The sequence below is a fragment of the Poecilia latipinna genome, unplaced genomic scaffold (genome assembly GCF_001443285.1).
Source record: "Poecilia latipinna isolate Pla-1442-1.1 unplaced genomic scaffold, P_latipinna-1.0 Scaffold369, whole genome shotgun sequence".
In the NCBI taxonomy this organism is placed as follows: domain Eukaryota; kingdom Metazoa; phylum Chordata; class Actinopteri; order Cyprinodontiformes; family Poeciliidae; genus Poecilia; species Poecilia latipinna.
The window spans coordinates 217,010-235,384 of record NW_015112985.1 but is presented as its reverse complement, the minus strand read 5'-3'; the positions used below and the strand labels follow the sequence as shown (position 1 = coordinate 235,384).

At 41.3% G+C, this 18,375-nt stretch overlaps 1 protein-coding gene across 1 annotated transcript in view; it reads left to right on the top strand.

The window, feature by feature from the left end:
* The window catches only part of ptgfrnb (prostaglandin F2 receptor inhibitor b), a 50,010-nt gene that overhangs the window by 15,784 nt on the left and 15,851 nt on the right, over positions 1-18,375 (top strand). Inside the window, exons 6-11 of the mRNA XM_015036451.1 lie at positions 10,341-10,487; positions 10,572-10,732; positions 10,820-10,940; positions 12,107-12,317; positions 12,393-12,580; positions 17,554-17,682. Coding sequence (XP_014891937.1) covers positions 10,341-10,487; positions 10,572-10,732; positions 10,820-10,940; positions 12,107-12,317; positions 12,393-12,580; positions 17,554-17,682 — 957 coding nt within the window. The remainder of the gene's footprint in view (positions 1-10,340; positions 10,488-10,571; positions 10,733-10,819; positions 10,941-12,106; positions 12,318-12,392; positions 12,581-17,553; positions 17,683-18,375) is intronic.

The window sequence follows — 18,375 nt, the reverse complement described above, 5'->3', positions numbered from 1 at the left end:
GATGATAAAATTGTGTTTATTAATGTATTCTGGAAGTGCTTCTCTCGTCTGAGTCCTCAAGCTAGATGAATATTTAATAAGCTGCACAGCTTGATTTTTTTTTTTTTTTTTTTTTTTTTTTTTTTGGTGGAGGGGTGGGGGTTTAAATTAGAGCAACAGAGTTGATTGCTCTACGGTGTTGCCGTGGAAGTCACTGCACTTTAATTGCCGGTCAACGTCGAGACTCAAGATCACTTCTAAGATTACCACTCTGTTCACGTGTAAACCAGCGAGAGTACAGTAACTCCATATTGTTTTGTGTGCGGACTTGCCGCATACGAGCTGCGTGCGACTGTGGAATCTCAAGGGGAAACTCTTTAATCCTCCAGTCACCCTGTCGACTCCTGCTGCGAGGACGATTGATTAGTCATGGCTTTCCTGCTGTCTGCTACCTCTGGGTGAGCTGTTGCTGTGTGCGGCGGCGCGCGCGCGCCGATGCTCTGATCCTGCCTTCGAGAGCGGTGATGTCAAACACGGTCGACGCAGCAATCAATTACCAGCGTGGTGGGTGGTCCCACTGTCTGTGGCAGTTTCGCGTTTCAGTTTTCATTCCTTCTGTTTGAATCCTAACGTTATACTGATTCAAATTTTTTTTTTCTCTCCTCTCTTTACACCAAGAAGTGGCTTTCTGGCAAGGTTATGCGCGGGGGCAATTAGTTAGTGGAATTAGCTTTATTATCCCCGGCTAAATATGCAAAATGAGAGAAACAAGATCATCATTCAAACTTAATTTCAAGGTTGTTTTGTAATTGGACTTTTAACCACTCGTTGGGAGAAGAGGAACTCCGTGAATAAATAGACTTTTGAGGAACTTTAACAAAAGCACAGCTCGCAGACATAGCTTTAGCTGCTAGCTAGCCAGTTTGGAATAAATTGCAAAAAAAATTCATAATCAACTCTTGTGTGGAATATTCTCTCTGAGCTGTCAGCTTGTCATGAGGCATACAGCCGTAGTCTTCAGTCAGAAGCTCCTTCAGATTTGCTGCAACACTGACTGCTACCAGAGATCTTTTAATTAAATTTTCCTTTGGGTTATATAAAGTTTTTTTTTTTTTTTTTTTTTTATTGAATTGACTCCAAAGCACCAAACTTCTGTGGCTGCAAAACAAGCCCACATCATCATCCCTCCACTACCATGCATGACAGCAGGTAAATGGTGTATGCCCAAACAAATGCTGTATTAATTTAGACATTATAACCAAATTTTATTCAATTGTGAACAGTAAAGTGCATTTAATTATATTCCATCGTAAACCCTTAGCTTTTAAGATGAATTTTCTTTTTTCAATCTGTGGTTTTACTTCCTCTTGTGGCTACCTATAATCATAATTGCAGACTATAAATGAAAAAGTTCTGCAATACTGAAACTAAAGTGGTCAGAGTTAAAGTATAAACAGAAAATAAATGTTTATTTCATCCGGGCTGTTGAGCCAATATTAGATTTAGTAGAAATGAACGTTTTGATGCCAAAGAGAATTCAGAAATATCAAAACAGCTGCTCCTGCATTCCTGACAAATTCCCAGTCCCCTCATCTAAAAAAAATAAATTGACTTTAATGAAGAAATCTTCCTCACCATAATCACTCCTTTCAGCCTGGCTGCCTCGCTGCATTTTACTGGTTTTGGGGAATTCTCGCCGGCTAGACGTTAGCTCTCACTTTGTTATCGTTGGGAAATGGAATTAGTCTTTTTGGTCTCCGTCTCATTTGGGTGAAGCGCCTGGCCTGGAGAGAATAAAACTATATTTATGGTGTCCGGTTTGTTTTGTTTTTTCTTTGTGTGTGTGTGTGTGTGTGTGCTTCTTGGCTTCAGTATTGTCAGATCAGATCAAAACGCCTCATATTTTCCCTCAGTGGAATTTTGGGTGAATCGGTTGCCAGATACCGCCGACATCAAAAGGAAACTGTGAAATTTATGCTTCATGGACACTCAGGCAACATGTCATTGACCAGTGAATCTGTGCACGTCAGATTGGTGGTGTTCGTGCTGTTTATTTTTATTTTTTTTTTGCTTTACTGATTATTGATTATGATCATTAAATCTGGATGTTCAAAGCACTTTTTAAAACAATCCAAAGTAACTATTTGAGCTGCAGAAGCCTTTTTTTTTCTCCCTTGTATGTCAGACAACATGGGCGATCTTCATTTGCTTCAGTGGACATTGTCTGACCATGACCCTGTTTCCAATTCAATGGTTTTCTTTCATTGGTCCATTTTTTTTTTTTGTTGGTAAAATTGGATCGCTGCAGGCTGGGAAAATCTAACATGAGCTTGCAGACGTGCTGACCCAGTCGTCCATCCGTCACGTTTTGCATATTTTAAGAGTTGTGTTAGTTTGCCCCTTTTTTCTGTTTCCGACGTTATAATCAATACAGTCAAAATCAATGACTAATCTGTTTTTTTGTTTTTTCTTAGTTTTTTCCTTTATAATAAGTTTCCTGGTGTACTTTCAATTTGCAAAAAAAATCTATTCGCATCTGTTTCATATCTTCCCTGCAATGAAATATTTATTAACACACTGAGAAACTTCTTTGCTCATCGATAAAAATGGCCTCGTAAAGTTCACAAAGTTGGATAAACGAAACAAACTCAAAGCTTCAGTTTGAGACAATTTGTGAAAAATACTCACAACTTCTCATATTTTCTTTTACAAAACCCAGTTTTAATCACAAAATCTCAGTTTTGGTGAAGTGGCTTGAAGTAGCTTTACAGTAATGGTCTGGATTTAACGGCATGTTTTCAACTTCTGCTTTTCCAGTGGATGAATGTTGGATTTGGAAATTTGAGCAACAATTTGAAAAAAATGACACAAATTTCCCTTAAACTCTTGCAGGATATTTACACAAATGTTTTGCCACAGCCATTCAGAATACCAGTAGAGCCCTTCGAAGGATGTATTTTCTTCAAAGCGCCTGAAAAAGTAAGGAAAAAACGCAAAACAACAATACAGACAACTGTGATTGGCTACCTTTTGTGATGTCGCCAGAGGAATGTGTGAATGGAAGCTTGATTTTTGGATTATATGACGACTTAATACAAAAATAGTCGCACAAAAAATAAAAACTGAACATGAGACTCTGTTCTATGTGTGACAAACTGCATCTAAAGTAAGTTTGGTTGAATTTATTTATCTATTTTTTACGGTAAACTCTTGACTGGTAGCTTTAACACCATTCAGCATGAATGCCATGTTGGTTGCATTTTGTTCCCCTTTTAGAGTAATTTAAGAAACGCCAGCGGCTGACACGTCCAATCATTAAACACAAACATTTTATTAAAACCACCCTGTCTCTGTGGACGAAGCTGTGTGTGTGTGTGTGTCTGCCGGCTCTACCACATTCTGTGCTGTATGTCAGCGGGAGCCGTTAGTTAAAATAACAGCATCCTCTTCTCCGTACCCAGAAGATTCCTCCAAGCCTTCAGGTTCCGTGTTGCATTTCGAAATACCAGCCGGGCTTTCTGGGTGCAGCCGCCATCCAAAGTCGGTTCGCATGAGGGGCGAAGCCGACATATCAAACGGCACCATCACAGTCATTTGGGCTCAATCTCGCCGTTAATGCATAGCTGCATGCACGAGTGTGTCTGCGGGGTTCGAGTAGTTTGGTTCCTGCAGAGTAAATGCCACATGCACTGCCTTCTGTGTGCCCCTCATACTGAGGGTAACCTCTTACATTTTAGCCTGAGGGCTCGCATTCCTTCATACTTCACCCCAAACACACACGCACACAGACACACACACCAAGGAATCACTACTTCTAATTGACCAAATATTGCATATTAGATGAAACACTCTGCGTGTCAACCAGTCACTTCCTGTTCTGCTGATCCGAAGCTTGAAAAGTTTCTTCCCCTTTTTGTTCCTGTAATGATTGGCTCAGGGCACGGCCCTTCCAGGGAGTGCAGAAAGACTTGGAGAACTAGTTTAGGAGGTCCCCTTTGGCAGAAACACACACATGCGTGCGCAAACCCTGGGCTGTGCCTCCCCCAGCGAAGCGTGTTGTGTCAGCTGGAGTTATTCTCATGTCACTTCAAAAAGGGCAGCTTAAGTTTTATATGGGCTTTTGCTGTTGTTTTTTCAGTGAATGTACAGTGTCTTCCAAAACTTTTTGCACCGATTTAAACTTTTCTACATTTTTGTAGGAAAGTATGTATTTTTATTTTTTTTGGGCAGCAGTGCTAGCAAAAAGCGGCGCGATGATGTGCATCAAGGTTAGTTGGCTCACACAAGGGATTTAGACGTTTAAACTGGAACAGTGCGTCATGCCAAAAGCGCCGAGTTGGCGCATTTTATACGCATGTCTTTGCTTAGCCACCACTGTTCCAAGAGCAGCGATGCAGCATAGTTTGGTTAACCAATTTGGTAACACTTTATTTGAAGGGGGTGAATAAGGCTGACATGACACTGTCATAAACATGACATAACACCTGTCATGAACATGAATAAGCCTTCATGAATATTTATGACTGTTGTCATAAAGCGTCATTCGGTAAATTATGACACTTTTAATACAAAGTTGACATTATTCAAAATGTCTTTGTTATGACAACTTGACATTAACCAAGAAATCATTACTGATATAAATTTGTTATAAAAGTATTACTGATCGCACTTTAAAAATGAGGTATCTTTATGTTATTAAAGGTAAAGTTTAAACGGTAATGATTTATTGGTTAGTGACAAGTTGTCATAACAAAGACATTTTGAATAATGTCAACTTTGTATTAAGAGTCATAATTTACCGAATGACACTTTATGACAACAGTCATAAATATTAATGAAGACTTATTCATGTTCATGACATGTGTTATGTCATGTTTATTAAAGTGTCATGACAGTCTTATTCACCCCCCTTCAAATAAAGTGTTACCACCAGTTTGAACAAGTCTTTGAAGTGTAACAGACTACCAGCTGGGAAATTTGTACAGATGGAAAACTGAAATCTGTTTTTGTTTTTGTCTGAAAGTAGAAAAAAAACTCGTATTTGCTTCAGAAACATTTTCCCCCAGTTTCTTTATCATTTTAGTTCATTCTCCTTTTAAATCCTTTTTTTTGTTTTTTAATAGAACAAAAACAACTTAGCGAGCGTCTGATGGTAAAGATGTTTCCCCGCTCCGCTGGCATGCATTCGTATTCATCTTCCTTTACTCCCCCCCCCGAATAAAATCCATCCTAATTAGCAAATAGCCCATCTTTGTAGTTTAATCTGTGGAATTTAATGACAAGAACTGCAAAGTACCGCCGCTGCCTGCACACACTCTGCTCGTGTTTGTTTAGTGTCTCCTGCGGTGAAGCCAACAACTTGCAGTTGGACTAGTGTGTTTGCGTTGTGGCGCACAGCTGTGCAGGAGGTCAAAGTTCAACCAGGAAGTTGAATGTTGAATGTTTTTTGCAGACTCTTATTTTGTTTACTCTTGTTTTTGGTTGAATAGTTTTCTCTAATCTTGCAGGGTTAGGTAAGGAGTTAATGTTTTTCCTGCCCATGTTCCGGCTTGTTTGACACGTGTTTCCAAACAGACAGGTGTCCGCATGCTTGCAGCATTTCGCTTTCTGACATCGGCAGTTGAAAGGAATGTGATCGCAGGCCATTTCAGAGGAACGCTTTCGGCTCTTCTTATCTTCACGTGAAGCTTTCACTGCATGCAGGATTGCAGCTCAACCAGCCGTTGCGTTCTCATCGCAGTTGTCGTTTATTAAAAAATGAGTGTGCGCAGGTTCAGCTTCTTGGGACAACAGCTTGCATCAGATTAACAAATATGTTACAACTCAAAAAGCGCTCTGAGGAAAATGTGAGTTGAAATGACTCTGCTGGCTTTATTGGAGGGTGGTTCAGCCCCCGTTTGAGGTCACAGCACCCTTCTTCTCTGTTGGAAGTGCTACCAACAAAGAAGAGAGTCGGTGTCCGCCGGCTGACGTTATAAAGTGTAAATATTTGAAATATTACAAAAAAAAAGAAATGGACAGCTGTTTTTGCTAGTAAGCTGACCTCATTTGTCTTTACACCTCTTATGATAAATTTTAATTTGAATATTTTAGAAACGAGCCTTTTCTTCCTCAAGAGTCGAAGACTGAGAACAGATTTTAGCAGATAATAGTCCATAATCATAGTGCTCGTCAATGATCTCCTGCTTAGTAACTGAGTTTTTATTTAAGATATTGGTGGGAAATTATGAATTATTTATGCTGGGATTAGAGGAGATGTCAGACTGTGTGAGAGAAAGGAATGTCTATTATTGAAACACAAACGGTAATTTTGAGTCCATTGTTCCCTGGTTGGAACAGTGGACTCGGATGAGACGTTGCCTCTGAATTAATCCAGAATAATGTTTTTTAATTGATACTACATACTACTGGTAAAGTTAAACGCATAAAATAAATGTTTATTGTTACGGGGATAAAGGATAAAAAAAAAAAGTCAAACTGAACAAGTTTATATCTGTGTGGCACGATGCAATATTAGTGCTTAGAATGCAATTTGGAACAAGGACAAGTCTAAAATGATATATTTTCATAAAAATGTTGGTACTTTAATCTCTGTTAAATGGCTCCTTTGTGTCACTGTACTATAAATACTGCAGAAAACCCCCCCAAAGTTGTCTTTTGCTGAAATTTGTCTTTTTGTAACATTAAACTATCATTTTGGTCACATTTTATGCAGATGACACTGTTACTTGACAATAAAATGAACTTAATCCAGCTGATTGTCGAAGTCGATGGCTAAACGCCTTTTAGCTGAGAATGAATTTAACTTTATTTCACTCAGGATTAGCTGTGGAAACCACTTAAGATGCTTCACGTAGTTTCCTGAACTCGGTGAAAATTTATCCTTCAGTCAAAGTTCAAGCAGCTGAATCCCGACTTCTCTCTCGGCTGCAGGCCTGCGGTTTTTGAAATCTAAGCTTTCACCCTGTTTGGCGCCCGTCTGTCCTCCTGAAACACCTTCGCTCTTCCGCGTGCCGTTTGTCTGTGTGAAATGAATATTTGATAGATCTCCACATTCTTCCCGTCGCATCTTACAGCTGTCTCTACGAGTCAGGAGTGAAATGTATCAAACGTTCGAGCTTTAGAGCGTATGCGATTTAACATTTTGGTTGCTTTCAAAGTGGCGAGAGATCAATATTTAATTTTTTTTAAATGTCAAGTGAAATGTAAACCTGCAGATCTCCGCGGGGTTGGATATCTGTGTTTCGCGTGGCTTGTGTTCATCTCTTCGATGAGGGTCAGCCCGTTCTTTCCTGTTCGTCCTTGGAGACGCGCTGCGTCTTAGCAGACAGCAGGAATGACTCAACCGGCTTTTTCCCCCCCCCTATCTGTTACTACGTCACACACACAAAAGCCCACACAAGGCGGTGAAACCGGATCGTCTCTTGTGCCTATTCCTCGGTTTGGGTTAGTGCACTCCTCTGCTCTTTCTTCAACAGTTGAGAGCTCAAATCCCAGCCCAGCTCAACAACGAGAGTCAGCGTGACGCTGATCACGGGTTCCCTCCCCGTCTCCTTTGTGATGATAGGAGTGTTGCTACGATGGCAGGCGGCCCACCTGTAAGCGAGCCGGAGCGGGGAAGAAAAGGCTAACGGATTCCGGTAAAAGTCCAGGGTCACGCCTCCTGAACAAACATTCAAACCCGATTAATATGAGAATACAAACACATGGGCGTGGGTCGATTTTGAAGCCGTTTATTGAGAAGTTGAGGGAAATCGTAAAACTTTTCTTCTTTAGCCCCTTTAAGCCGTCAGTCAGCCGTGTGTGCCGACCACTTATCCAATGGAGGAGGGAAAAACAAATTGTACTTTTTAAAAAACAAATCCCATTTCAAAAACCAAATGATCACCATAAGCAAGGTAATTACAGGGTCTGCTGTTGAAACGGAGAGCCTCCTCCAGGCAGGAAGATTATCTGGCTTAGAGAGACCACAACTGTCAAAACATGAGCTTTTGGTTCTGCTGTTGGTGACACAAGAGCAGGAGATTATGAAATGTTGATCTGTAGGGTGTCTACAGTCTGGAAAAGTGTGAACAGGATTCCAGTCTTCCAGACCTGGATACGTTTGGGAAAACAAATGTGGGAAAATATTTGACTTTCCAGATTTGCTATTTCATAGCCAAACATTGTTGACTGGCTCCATTTCATACCCAGAAGCCAAACAGTTTTCTACCCAATATCTATTTGTCTTCCTAGTTTAGCATTTTATTGAAATTGCAAAGAGACATAATCCTCAAAAATGTCCAGATCTCTTCATTTAAATTTATCTTGCATTATTTTAAGAGGAATTTGTGGTCGTTTTGTTCCCCGGTTGGAACAATGGACTCAGATGAGACGTTGCCTCTGAATTAATCCAGAATAACTTTGATTTTCCAGTTGCAGATCCTGGTTTCATCCCAAGTAGACTGAGCAGATTCCAGAAAAATCCTCTGATTGATGGATGACGCAAAACAGTCTGTAGCAGATGGCTTGTTTTTGGACTTGTTCCAAAATAATAATAAAGAAGAAACGAAAGTGAAAATGCTGAAGCGATCAAATGACCCGCAGCTTTCACACTTCTAATGTAAACATGGAGGTAAACCATTATGATTTATGGTTTTATCTCACTAGGACCTTTTTATAGTGTTGAAATACAAAGTTCTTCAGAAAATCGATCATCTCATTAATGGTTTCAAATCTTTCCGTCCTTTATTAGGTGTTTATACAATGTTCAATTGGTGTTAAAAGGTTTAAAGGGTACAAAGAGTATCCTCTTATCCTCTATGCTGTTCTACCACCCACAGCCTGAACTGTTGGTACAAAGCAGGACAGATGCAGGGTTTCATGTCTATTCCCAATACTGACCTCAACAGCTGAATCTGAGACTTACCGGACCAGGCCATGTTTTTCCAATCTGTTACGGTTCCGTTTCAATTGTCCAGAGTGAATCATACACTCAGCTTCCGTTTTTTGTTTTTTTTTCTTTTTTTGCTACTCCACAGAACGTCCTAGTCGCCCCCGGCCGAGCCGTGCGTCTTGCAGGTGTGGTCGGTTTGTTCAGTTGAAGCTGGAGATAAATGGGCATTTTGTGCACTGAGCATCCAAACCTGGCAACGCAAGACTCAACATCCGCCGCCGTGCAGCTTAGTTAAATAAGGCAAGGCTTCGGCGCGTGTGAGAGGGGCGCGTGGCTAATTGGCGGAGAAGCTTCTCACATACTCATTGATCAAAGTGTGTGTGTGTGTTTCAGAGCAGATGGTGACAGTGCATGAGTCAGTGTGTGTGTGTGTGTGACGTCCAACTGACTTCACCCGCGCCGCTAGCTGTGCCAAACTCACACTGGTGCACCTGTATTTATAGCTTTGATCTGTGTGTGTTTACTGACTTGTACCTGATGTGGTAAAGCTGGTTTATGTCAAGTCCCCCCCTTCTTTTGCTACTGTGTGTGTGTGTGTGTGTACTGTATATACATACACACCGTGTGTTTCAGTGGAGACCATGGTGTGCGTTTCCTGCTCATTGACGTGTAAAGCTGCAATCTGGATGTCTGGCTGTGAGGACCTGCCTCACCACCCACACACACTCACTATTAACGCTGCGATACACACCTCTTCTCGCGCAGTTAACTGTGTTACTTCAGGTCTATTTATGGTCCTCTGGCTCAGACAGCCGGCTCTACTTTAGCCTGACACCAACTAAATTAAAAAAAAAAAAAAAAAAAAAAAAAGGAATCACTTTGCATTCACAGGCTGATGTTGAACTGCTGTAAAATGACAAAACGCTGGCATGTCGGACAGAGGAGGGAAGATCTGCCGCTCTGGGTGAAGCACGGGAACTCTGGTTGTTATCAGGTTGGAGTGGCACCCTATCAGGTTCCTTGCTTCAATTAAATTTCAGCCTGGTTGGCAACAGGACCATAAAACACACTCCACATAGTCCTGAGAGTTGGAGAGAAGATGGATCTTTCTGAAGCACAACTTGCCCCTAAATAAAATTGCTGTACATCGGGAAAAGTAGGGATAAAGCATCAACAAATTTGCGTTGTCAATAATTTCTTTAACATAGCAACTTGACTAGAACCAGTCATTAACCTGCTAGAGCGAGACTCGACAATAGAAAAGAGGTGACATTGGCTGAGTTGTAACAAACGCCGCTTAAGGAGTGGGATCTCGTCTCACAGTAAGTAGCGCGTGACCAACGTAAGGAGTTAGATGTCAGGCTTTTGCGTGGTTCTCCTATGCACTGTCTTGTTTCTTCTCCTGTTATGGTGTATCTATGCCTTTTTACATGCAAGCATAATGTGACGGAGCTCGTTTTTTCCTTCCTCACTCTTTTCCCCACAGAGCCGAACTTCACACTGACCCTGGAAGCCGCCACGAAGCCCCAGAAGACGGGCGAACCCATAGAGCTCTCCTGTGACGTGACCAACATCTCCCAGCTGCCACCAGGGGGCAGACTGGGTGTCAGCTGGGAGTACATCAGCCTTCCTGGTACTGCACTGTAATTACCTTTTTCCTTTTAAGCTGAAAACTCTGTTCAAGGTGGATTTATTGATTCTGTCCAATCACTAATAGATAAGGTGACAAATGCGTCGCCTCCGAAGCTCATTGGCTCCTTGGACGCCAACGGCAACCTGGAGTCGAATTCGGCGTACAAAGACAGGCTGGACAGCGGAGTGTTGGTTCTGAGCAGAGTCCAACCCAACACGTTCAAACTGCGGTTTCTCCGCACACAGGTAAGAAGTTAATCACCACAACCAGAGGATCTGCCAACGTAGCACTAAGTTCAATCCTGTTAAAACGACGTTTTATCCCTTTTGCAGAAGATCGACATGGGCCAGTATGTGTGCACCGTCTCTGCCTGGAGCGTTAGCAGCCAGGGGAAAATGGTGAATGCCGCAGAGTACAAAAGCTCGCCGCTGACCGTCCTGTGGGACACCAAGAGTAAGCCAGCTTCAGAACGCCGCCTCACATCCACTTTTATGACCGTTTTAATTGATTTAAACAAAAAAAAAAAAACCCGTGTGGGATCTCAAACCGAGAAGTCGAAGTTGTTCTTTTGTTTAGCTTAATGGCTGCAGATTAAATCCTGGGCACTTCTGGTTCAAAGAGAGTTTTAATGTCTGCAGCTTGGAGAAGCCTTGAGTGCTTTAGATGAAATGATTGAAAATGCCAAAGTAACACCAGTGAACAGTAGCATTTTGAGCTTCAGCTCCGATTTTGTAACTGTAGTTTCCAGACTTCACAGAGAAATCCCACAAAAGACAACTTGTTGTCTCAGCTCCTCACACACAATACACGCACACATTTACTTCCTGTCCGCTGAGAACTTTCTGACCTCGGCTTATCTAATCGGGCCATGATGTCATCACATTTTCTAGTCTTCCTACGTTGGTGCCGGTTTTAGAAAATAAAAGCCAAGGTTCCTACGTAGTCTGTAAAAGTCTGGAGTTTCATTTCAGGGTTGTCCAGGTGTGGAGAAGTTTGGAAAATGGAAGTATGGGTACAAAAAGTATTTTGAGACTCTTTGTTTTTTTTAACCCATCACATCGCTTCCTTGAACACTTGGGTCTTTGCTTCCTTCCTCTCATTCCGCAATCATTTTTCTTTTCCTTCCTTCCTTCTGTCTGTCCATCTTATTTAATGTCCTCCTTCATTCCTCCCTGTCTTCCTTCCCTACTTGTGCCCTTTCTATCCTTCCATGTGTCCTACCTCACTTGCTTCATGTTCTTTCATCTCTCCCTTAAATTTTCGCTTCCTTATCTCCTTCCTTCTGTTTGTCTATCCTTCCTTCCATTCTGTTTCTCCTTGCGTTCTTGTTCATTTCTGCCTTCTTGTCTTTAGTACATCCTTACATCCTTGTATCTGTCCTTCCTTGCATTCTTTGTCTTTCCTTCCTGTATCCTTTCTCCATTCCTTCCGCGTACTTTTTTTCCTAACTTGTATCTTTTTATCCTTCCTTCCATAAGCATCCTATTGTAGAAATATCCTCCATAAAGTCATGATGAACTGGAGTATTAAAGTGTTAATCTCAAGTCTTTACAAACCCAAGAAACGTTGTGTTGTGACCCCTTCTAAGGTTGATTTAATGTCGTCTTGCGTTTTTTTAGGCCCCACTGTCAAAGTCGCAGCCAAAACCATTCGTAGCGTCTCAGTGGGCGGAGCTACCTTTGAGATGACATGCTCCGCCATCACCGAGAACATCGGCGACTGGATCGGCTTTGCCGTGCAGATCCAATCACAGAGCGGCACAGAAGCCATCAAACCAATCATGTCCCTTAGCCCCGACAACGTGGTGCAGGTCACTGACCCATCTAGGAGGTACACACACCGTCCCTCACCTTAAACCACACACTCCGAAGTTTGATTCTAACGTCCTTCGACCTGCTCCCACAGGGACAGTCTGGTTCTTGCCAAAACCGGCGCGATGGAGTTCAACTTCCGCCTGGAGGGCGTCCAGCCGTCAGACAAAGGGAACTACTGGTGCGACGTCACGGCTTTCACCAAACAGCAGCCAGATCAGTCCTGGACCACTGCCGCCACGGGGAATTCCAACAGAATCACCATCAACTTTCAAGAAAACGGTACGTCCACATGCTTCTTCTTTCTTCTTTTTTTTTTTTTTACTTAGCGTTTATCTGTTCATCTTGATGCCTTCTATTGTCGTCGAAAAGTAGATTTATTTAAAATTATCAAGTTCAAAAACTTCAATTTCTCAATTAATTTCACACAAACTGAAGTAGTTCAAGCATTTATTGCTGTTAATTTAGAAGATAAACACAACCTAAGTTTTACAGACAATTACATAAAACCAGTTAATAAAAATGAACATTTCTGCAGAAATGATGCCGGCTTCAGTGTGGATCCTTGCATATTGGTGGAAAGTTTAGTGGAAGAAAAAACTCTGCTAGCAAAAATCTGCACAAGCATCTTGGATTTTCGTGACACAAAAATCCCGAAGCCAAATCCGATATCAAGATAAACAAGACTTGATGTGCTGCTGTTATTTATCTAATCTTGGAGACTTTTTAGCAATTTATGAAGCAGAATTTGTTTTAAGTTGTTTAAAGGAGAATCACATTTAATTTTAAAGCAGATAAAGCACAAAAACAGAACCACCATCTGCTCACTGGCTCATCACAAACCGACTCCTGCTCCTCTGACCCGCTCATTTTTTCAAATTAAATATCGCTTCTATGGCGTCCCAGCAGGAGCTCTGTAAGAAAGCCATCTCATTTAATAAAAATCCAACAAAATCCATCATTTCAAAACAAACAAAATCCTTTCCTGTTTGCAGCTGCATTCATTAATTATTCAAAGCCATTTTGCAGCCTTTCAGTGATTTATTTGCTTTCATAAAAGTCCTCAGATCATTAGCGAGTGAACTAATGACGGGACTAAAGTCCTGCAGTAAGTGAAAGAAAGATGGAAGCAGCTCTTTTTTTCTGTTTCCTAACACATTGCAAACGCATCCTCTATCCACTCGCGTGTAAAATGAAGTCCCTAATAATGTGCAAAAAGGCACACACACACACCTAGAGCTCTTTGACGCCCACCACTGCCACTGGCCTACTTATTGTCTTTTGATCTGACTGGGAAGTTGGAAACTAAAAGAGGAAACTGGATGGGAGGTGATGGAGTGGACGAGGAGAAAAAAGAAGAAAGGTTTGTTGGTGGGAAAGTAATCTGAGTACAAGAGAACATAGAGAGGAAGTTGGAAGGGTAGATGAAAATTGAAAATGTTTGCGGTAGAGGGAGGAAACAAAGAAACTGGAAATAAGTTGAAACTTTAAGGTCAGATATTAAAATGAATAGATTTTAAGTTCTATTTGTGAGTCAATAAGATGCAAGAAACTAACCGGGTTTGTAAATTCACGTACATAAACGTGTTTAGCGTAGGCTTCATTCACAACAGTCTTTACATATTAAATGTGATCCCATTCAAACAACCCTCAAATCCAGTGCTTATGTCTGTTTTTGTCTCAGCAGGTGCAAAAGCAGACGGAAAAAAAAAGTCTGAACAGAAAGCTCAAAGTTCTGACAGAATCTAGGCATTCCTCCGAACAAGGAGCTCTTAATATTTGTGTGAAATATATATTTTTAATAAGATTTTGACACCAAAGAATGGACCCAAATGTGAAATTCCCACATGTCAAAATGGACATCTAGAGAATGCAATAACTGCATTTAATTCACGCAATTTTCTAGTCGCAAACAGCGCTGGTCTTGTAGAATGCTATACCATTTGCTCCAAATGTTTACACTTTTTGTGTTCTTTGAGTCAATTACCTTATGTAATTCATCAAAAAAGGTAAATATGTAAAACGTATAAAGGCTGCAATAATCTGCATGGTCATCTTTAAGCCAATGCTATGTTGAACTTTGTTCACAAAATGTGCCATTATTATGCAGATGTGTGATTTTCTGCATATTCTTCGTGATGACTTAAAACAGACTCGTGCTCCCGGTCAGAACTCTGCTTCGGAGCGGCTTGTGTCCCAGATTTTGTTCCTACACATCGGATGCCACATTTTTGAATTATCTTCGCGATATCTTTAGGAGGAAAAGACGCTTACAGGCTGTGGGAGTGGAGCGACGACGTACGAGACACGTGGAAAACCAGATGATAAACCCAGGACTGCGTTTCTGTCTCTCTCTGGGGGAAAGCGGGAGCCTTCAGCTCCACGTACATCTCCCGCTTTTTTGTCCCTGCCCATCCATCCTTCCCCGTCTCCTCTCTCTCTCTCTGGGACGTCTTCAAAGCGCAGCCCTTTGGCCAATCAGCCGGCTGCGAAGATCTGCACCGCCGCTTTCATTTCTTTTTTCTTTTTTTTTTTTTTTTTCCCCGTCTCCGCTCGCTTAAATGTGTGTGGAATCTTTCAAGTGTGTGTCCAAGTGGAATATTTTAAGCTGACCCCCTATTCCCCCTGCTAACACACAAACACACCCACATAAACAGTGTGTCAGCGTCAATGTGAGCTGGTGGAGAGCCCCCATATGCTCGCCTGAGGGGATGGAAGCTCAGCTCTGTGCGAGCATCTTCACTCCTTCCTCCGTTCTTCCAGCTGTATCCTCAACGTTTCAGAGGTGTCGTCCTGTTTCTGAGTGTATGGAAATGCAAAAACCTCGCTAACACGTTTCCCGTCAAGTATTTCAGCTCAAATGCGATCTGGCAGAACCGCAAATATGGAGCGGCTGCAGAGGAAAGACTGGATTGGTGCAAAAGTGTCTTTTATTTTCTGGTTTTTATGTGTTCAAAGTTGAACCTTCGTGTGTTTTTCACTCTGCATTTTATGTGAAGTCGCTACATTTGCAAAAAAAAAAATGTAGCAAGTCAGGATTTAAGATGTATTCCCTGCTTTTGGATTCCAACTCCTTTACTCTACTTTGTAAATTTCCCCCGAGAACATCAGTGAGCATCACAAAGACCAAGGAACACAGCAGGAAGATCAGAGAGAAAGCTTTGGAGATGATTTAAAGCAACAGGTTTAAGTTTTGAAACGGGATCCCCCAGCGTTTGGACGTGACGCAGCACTCTGTTAAATGTAGTGTCTGAAATCAACAAACCAGGCTCTGCTTCTGCTGGAGGTTCCTTCTTGTTAAGTCGGTTTTCCACTGCGTTTCCATTACCGCCGCGCGCAAAACTTTGTCGAAATTCAGCAGAGTTACGCAATTGCAGTGTTTCCATAAAAAAAGTAATGCAACTTTTTTTTCTTTTTTTTTTTTTTTAAACCTAGTTTTTAAATTTTAAACTGGCATGTTTTTTTTTTGGCAAATTTGTTGTTTTAATTTTTGTTTGTAATTTTATGGTAAATGGAAATGCAGTTGGTGTGCATGTCACATGCCTATGATAGAGAAGTGACTAATCTGTTAATTGGAAAACTTAACCAGTGGACTGCATTGTTTTACAAGTGTGACTGAATTGGAATGTGTCCTTAATTGAACTGAATTGACAATATATTTTTATATATAAATTTAATCGTGGGGCCTTCCAACATTTTTTTTTGAATCTGCTTCGTAGTCAAGCCAAGTTTAATCCAGTTTGCTACAAGCAAACCAGAGTTTATTGATAAACCAATGGAACTAAATACAGGAAGAAAACCTGTTTCAGGTTGTATAAAGACTTGGGTGTGAGATCATTTTCCTTTTAAAATCCCAATAAAACTATTTACATTTGTTTATTGCAATGTGAGAAGATGTGGAAAAGTAGAATTTTCCAACTCTCTGGATCCGATTTCCTAATTTAGAAACATGTTTACTCTTTAAATCACCTTCTTGATGCCCTGAAAGCACAGCTACCATGTCGGGAGTTCCTCTTAGGCCGTTTTGCAGCACTTGTAAATGAACTGGGTCTCATGAATTTATACATTAGAATCAGACTTTCTGTGACAGACGATTGGACTGGAGTTCACCAAGCAGTCGGTCGATCTCTCCATCTGCCTCGCACCAACCCATCTGTCTTCAACGCTCAACAACAGGCCAAACTACTGCAAGTCTAGTTGACATGGGCAACAATCATAGCCTAACCGAACCTGTCTCATCAGTGCCATTCTGCTTTTCCTTTCACTTAATGTTTTCAGTTGAAATTCACATTTTTCTATACACTACATATCTTTTTATAACGAGTTTCTGTTTTAAAATCTGAAATTTCAGCAGTGTAAATGTTTGAGAACTACTCAAAAGTTGCACCAACGACCCAATGAAAACTCATGCTACAGTATGCAGACGCTCTGCCTGCACTAGCGAAGGATCACTACAGTCAACGGGCTGCATAGTTCTATAAACTTTCATCTCAAGACGGTCGCCCTTTGTTTCAGCAACTCGCATTCATAGGCGTGACAGGACTTGTTTGTTGCCACAAGAAGCATTTTTGGCAAGATAAGAAATAGCAGCTTTTAGGGAAGGAAAGAACAAAATGTACCAGATTCATCCCCCAACCTCCTCCATCAGACTTAAAACAAAACAAAACAAAACAAAAAAAACCTGATGTCATGAGGTTCCACAAATCCAGCAGAAAAGGACTGAACAGAAATATAAGCTTTTCACAACATTACAGGCTTTTTTTTTTTTTTGGTTTTGTTTTTGAAGCACCGAAGGTCAGTGCTGCTTTTAACACATTTCACCGTACAACTGGGCGGACTTGGCTGCACTTTCTTTCGCTCCTTCCACTGGGAGTATCCACTCAAAGCGCTCGGCATGCGAAAAGAAAAATGCATTGAATAATTTACATTTAAAACATGAGTAAAATGGAGACCAAACCCAGCAAACAGCTGAGAGTCTGCAAGTTTTTTTTTGCAACGTTTAGAGCGTCTGACTGGGTGTGTTGGTTCAGAATGTTTTTTTTTTTTTTTTCCCCCTTCTTAATATCAGAGAACTCAACCCCCTTTTCCCTTTTTAAGAGTGTGTTTACTCTCTGAAATGTGCTGTTTCCCCTCGGGGGGGCAACGTGGGTTTAAAAAATTCAGTTTAAATGAGTCTTTTTGATCACTTCCTCTGATGTGCGGAGGCCGTTGTTAAATGTTAAGCTGACTGGAAACGATGCTCTTGGTGTTCGCAGGGCCGTCATTCTCCGTCGAAACCCGCTACGACACCAGCAGCGTTTATCCGTGGGAAACGGCCAAGATGGAGTGCTCTGTCCGCGTCTCCGGATCCTCGCCAAAAAGCGGCGGCACAAACTCTCAGACAGGTAGAACACACTTTGCTGTTCCTCTCGCACGCTCATTAATCCAAAAACAACCCCTTCCCCTAAAAAAAACAAATGCAAAACAGGGTTTTCATCTTGTTTTGTAAGCTTTTATTTGTTTTGGATTTTTTTTCACATCCTTGGCAACAAACACACAGAAGCATTTCCACTCATTACCTCTGAGCTTTTCACCTGCCAGCATGTCGGCAGCTGTGTTCATAACAATGATGGTACACAAGCAGTTGGTTCTGCTCAGAATGTGTTAGTGGCCGGAAAAGCAGGTTTATTACTGTGCTGAACCGGTGTGGTTTGTTGGCGTCTCTCTGCAGATAGCTGGTGAATTCTGCTTCTTTGTGTTAAAGTGAAGCCATAGTTTCCATACTGAAGCCATACTTTCTTGTTCTGAGTAAATTTAAAGGAAAATAAATATGGGGAGCAATCCATTTATCTCCTTCGTTCATCCATCTTCCCATGAATCCTTCCATCGATTTGTTGATCAACTGTCTGTCCATCCCTTTAAAATCTGACGGCTGCAAAAAATATCTGGCATAAATTCATAGGCAACAAAAAATACGAGAGCATTTTAACACAACAAAGTGTTGTGACTGTACAACAGGTCATTTAGCAAAGTGGAACCAAAACTTTTATCTTCCTGATGTACAGAATTACAGTCACTGGTTAGTGATGCTTCTAATA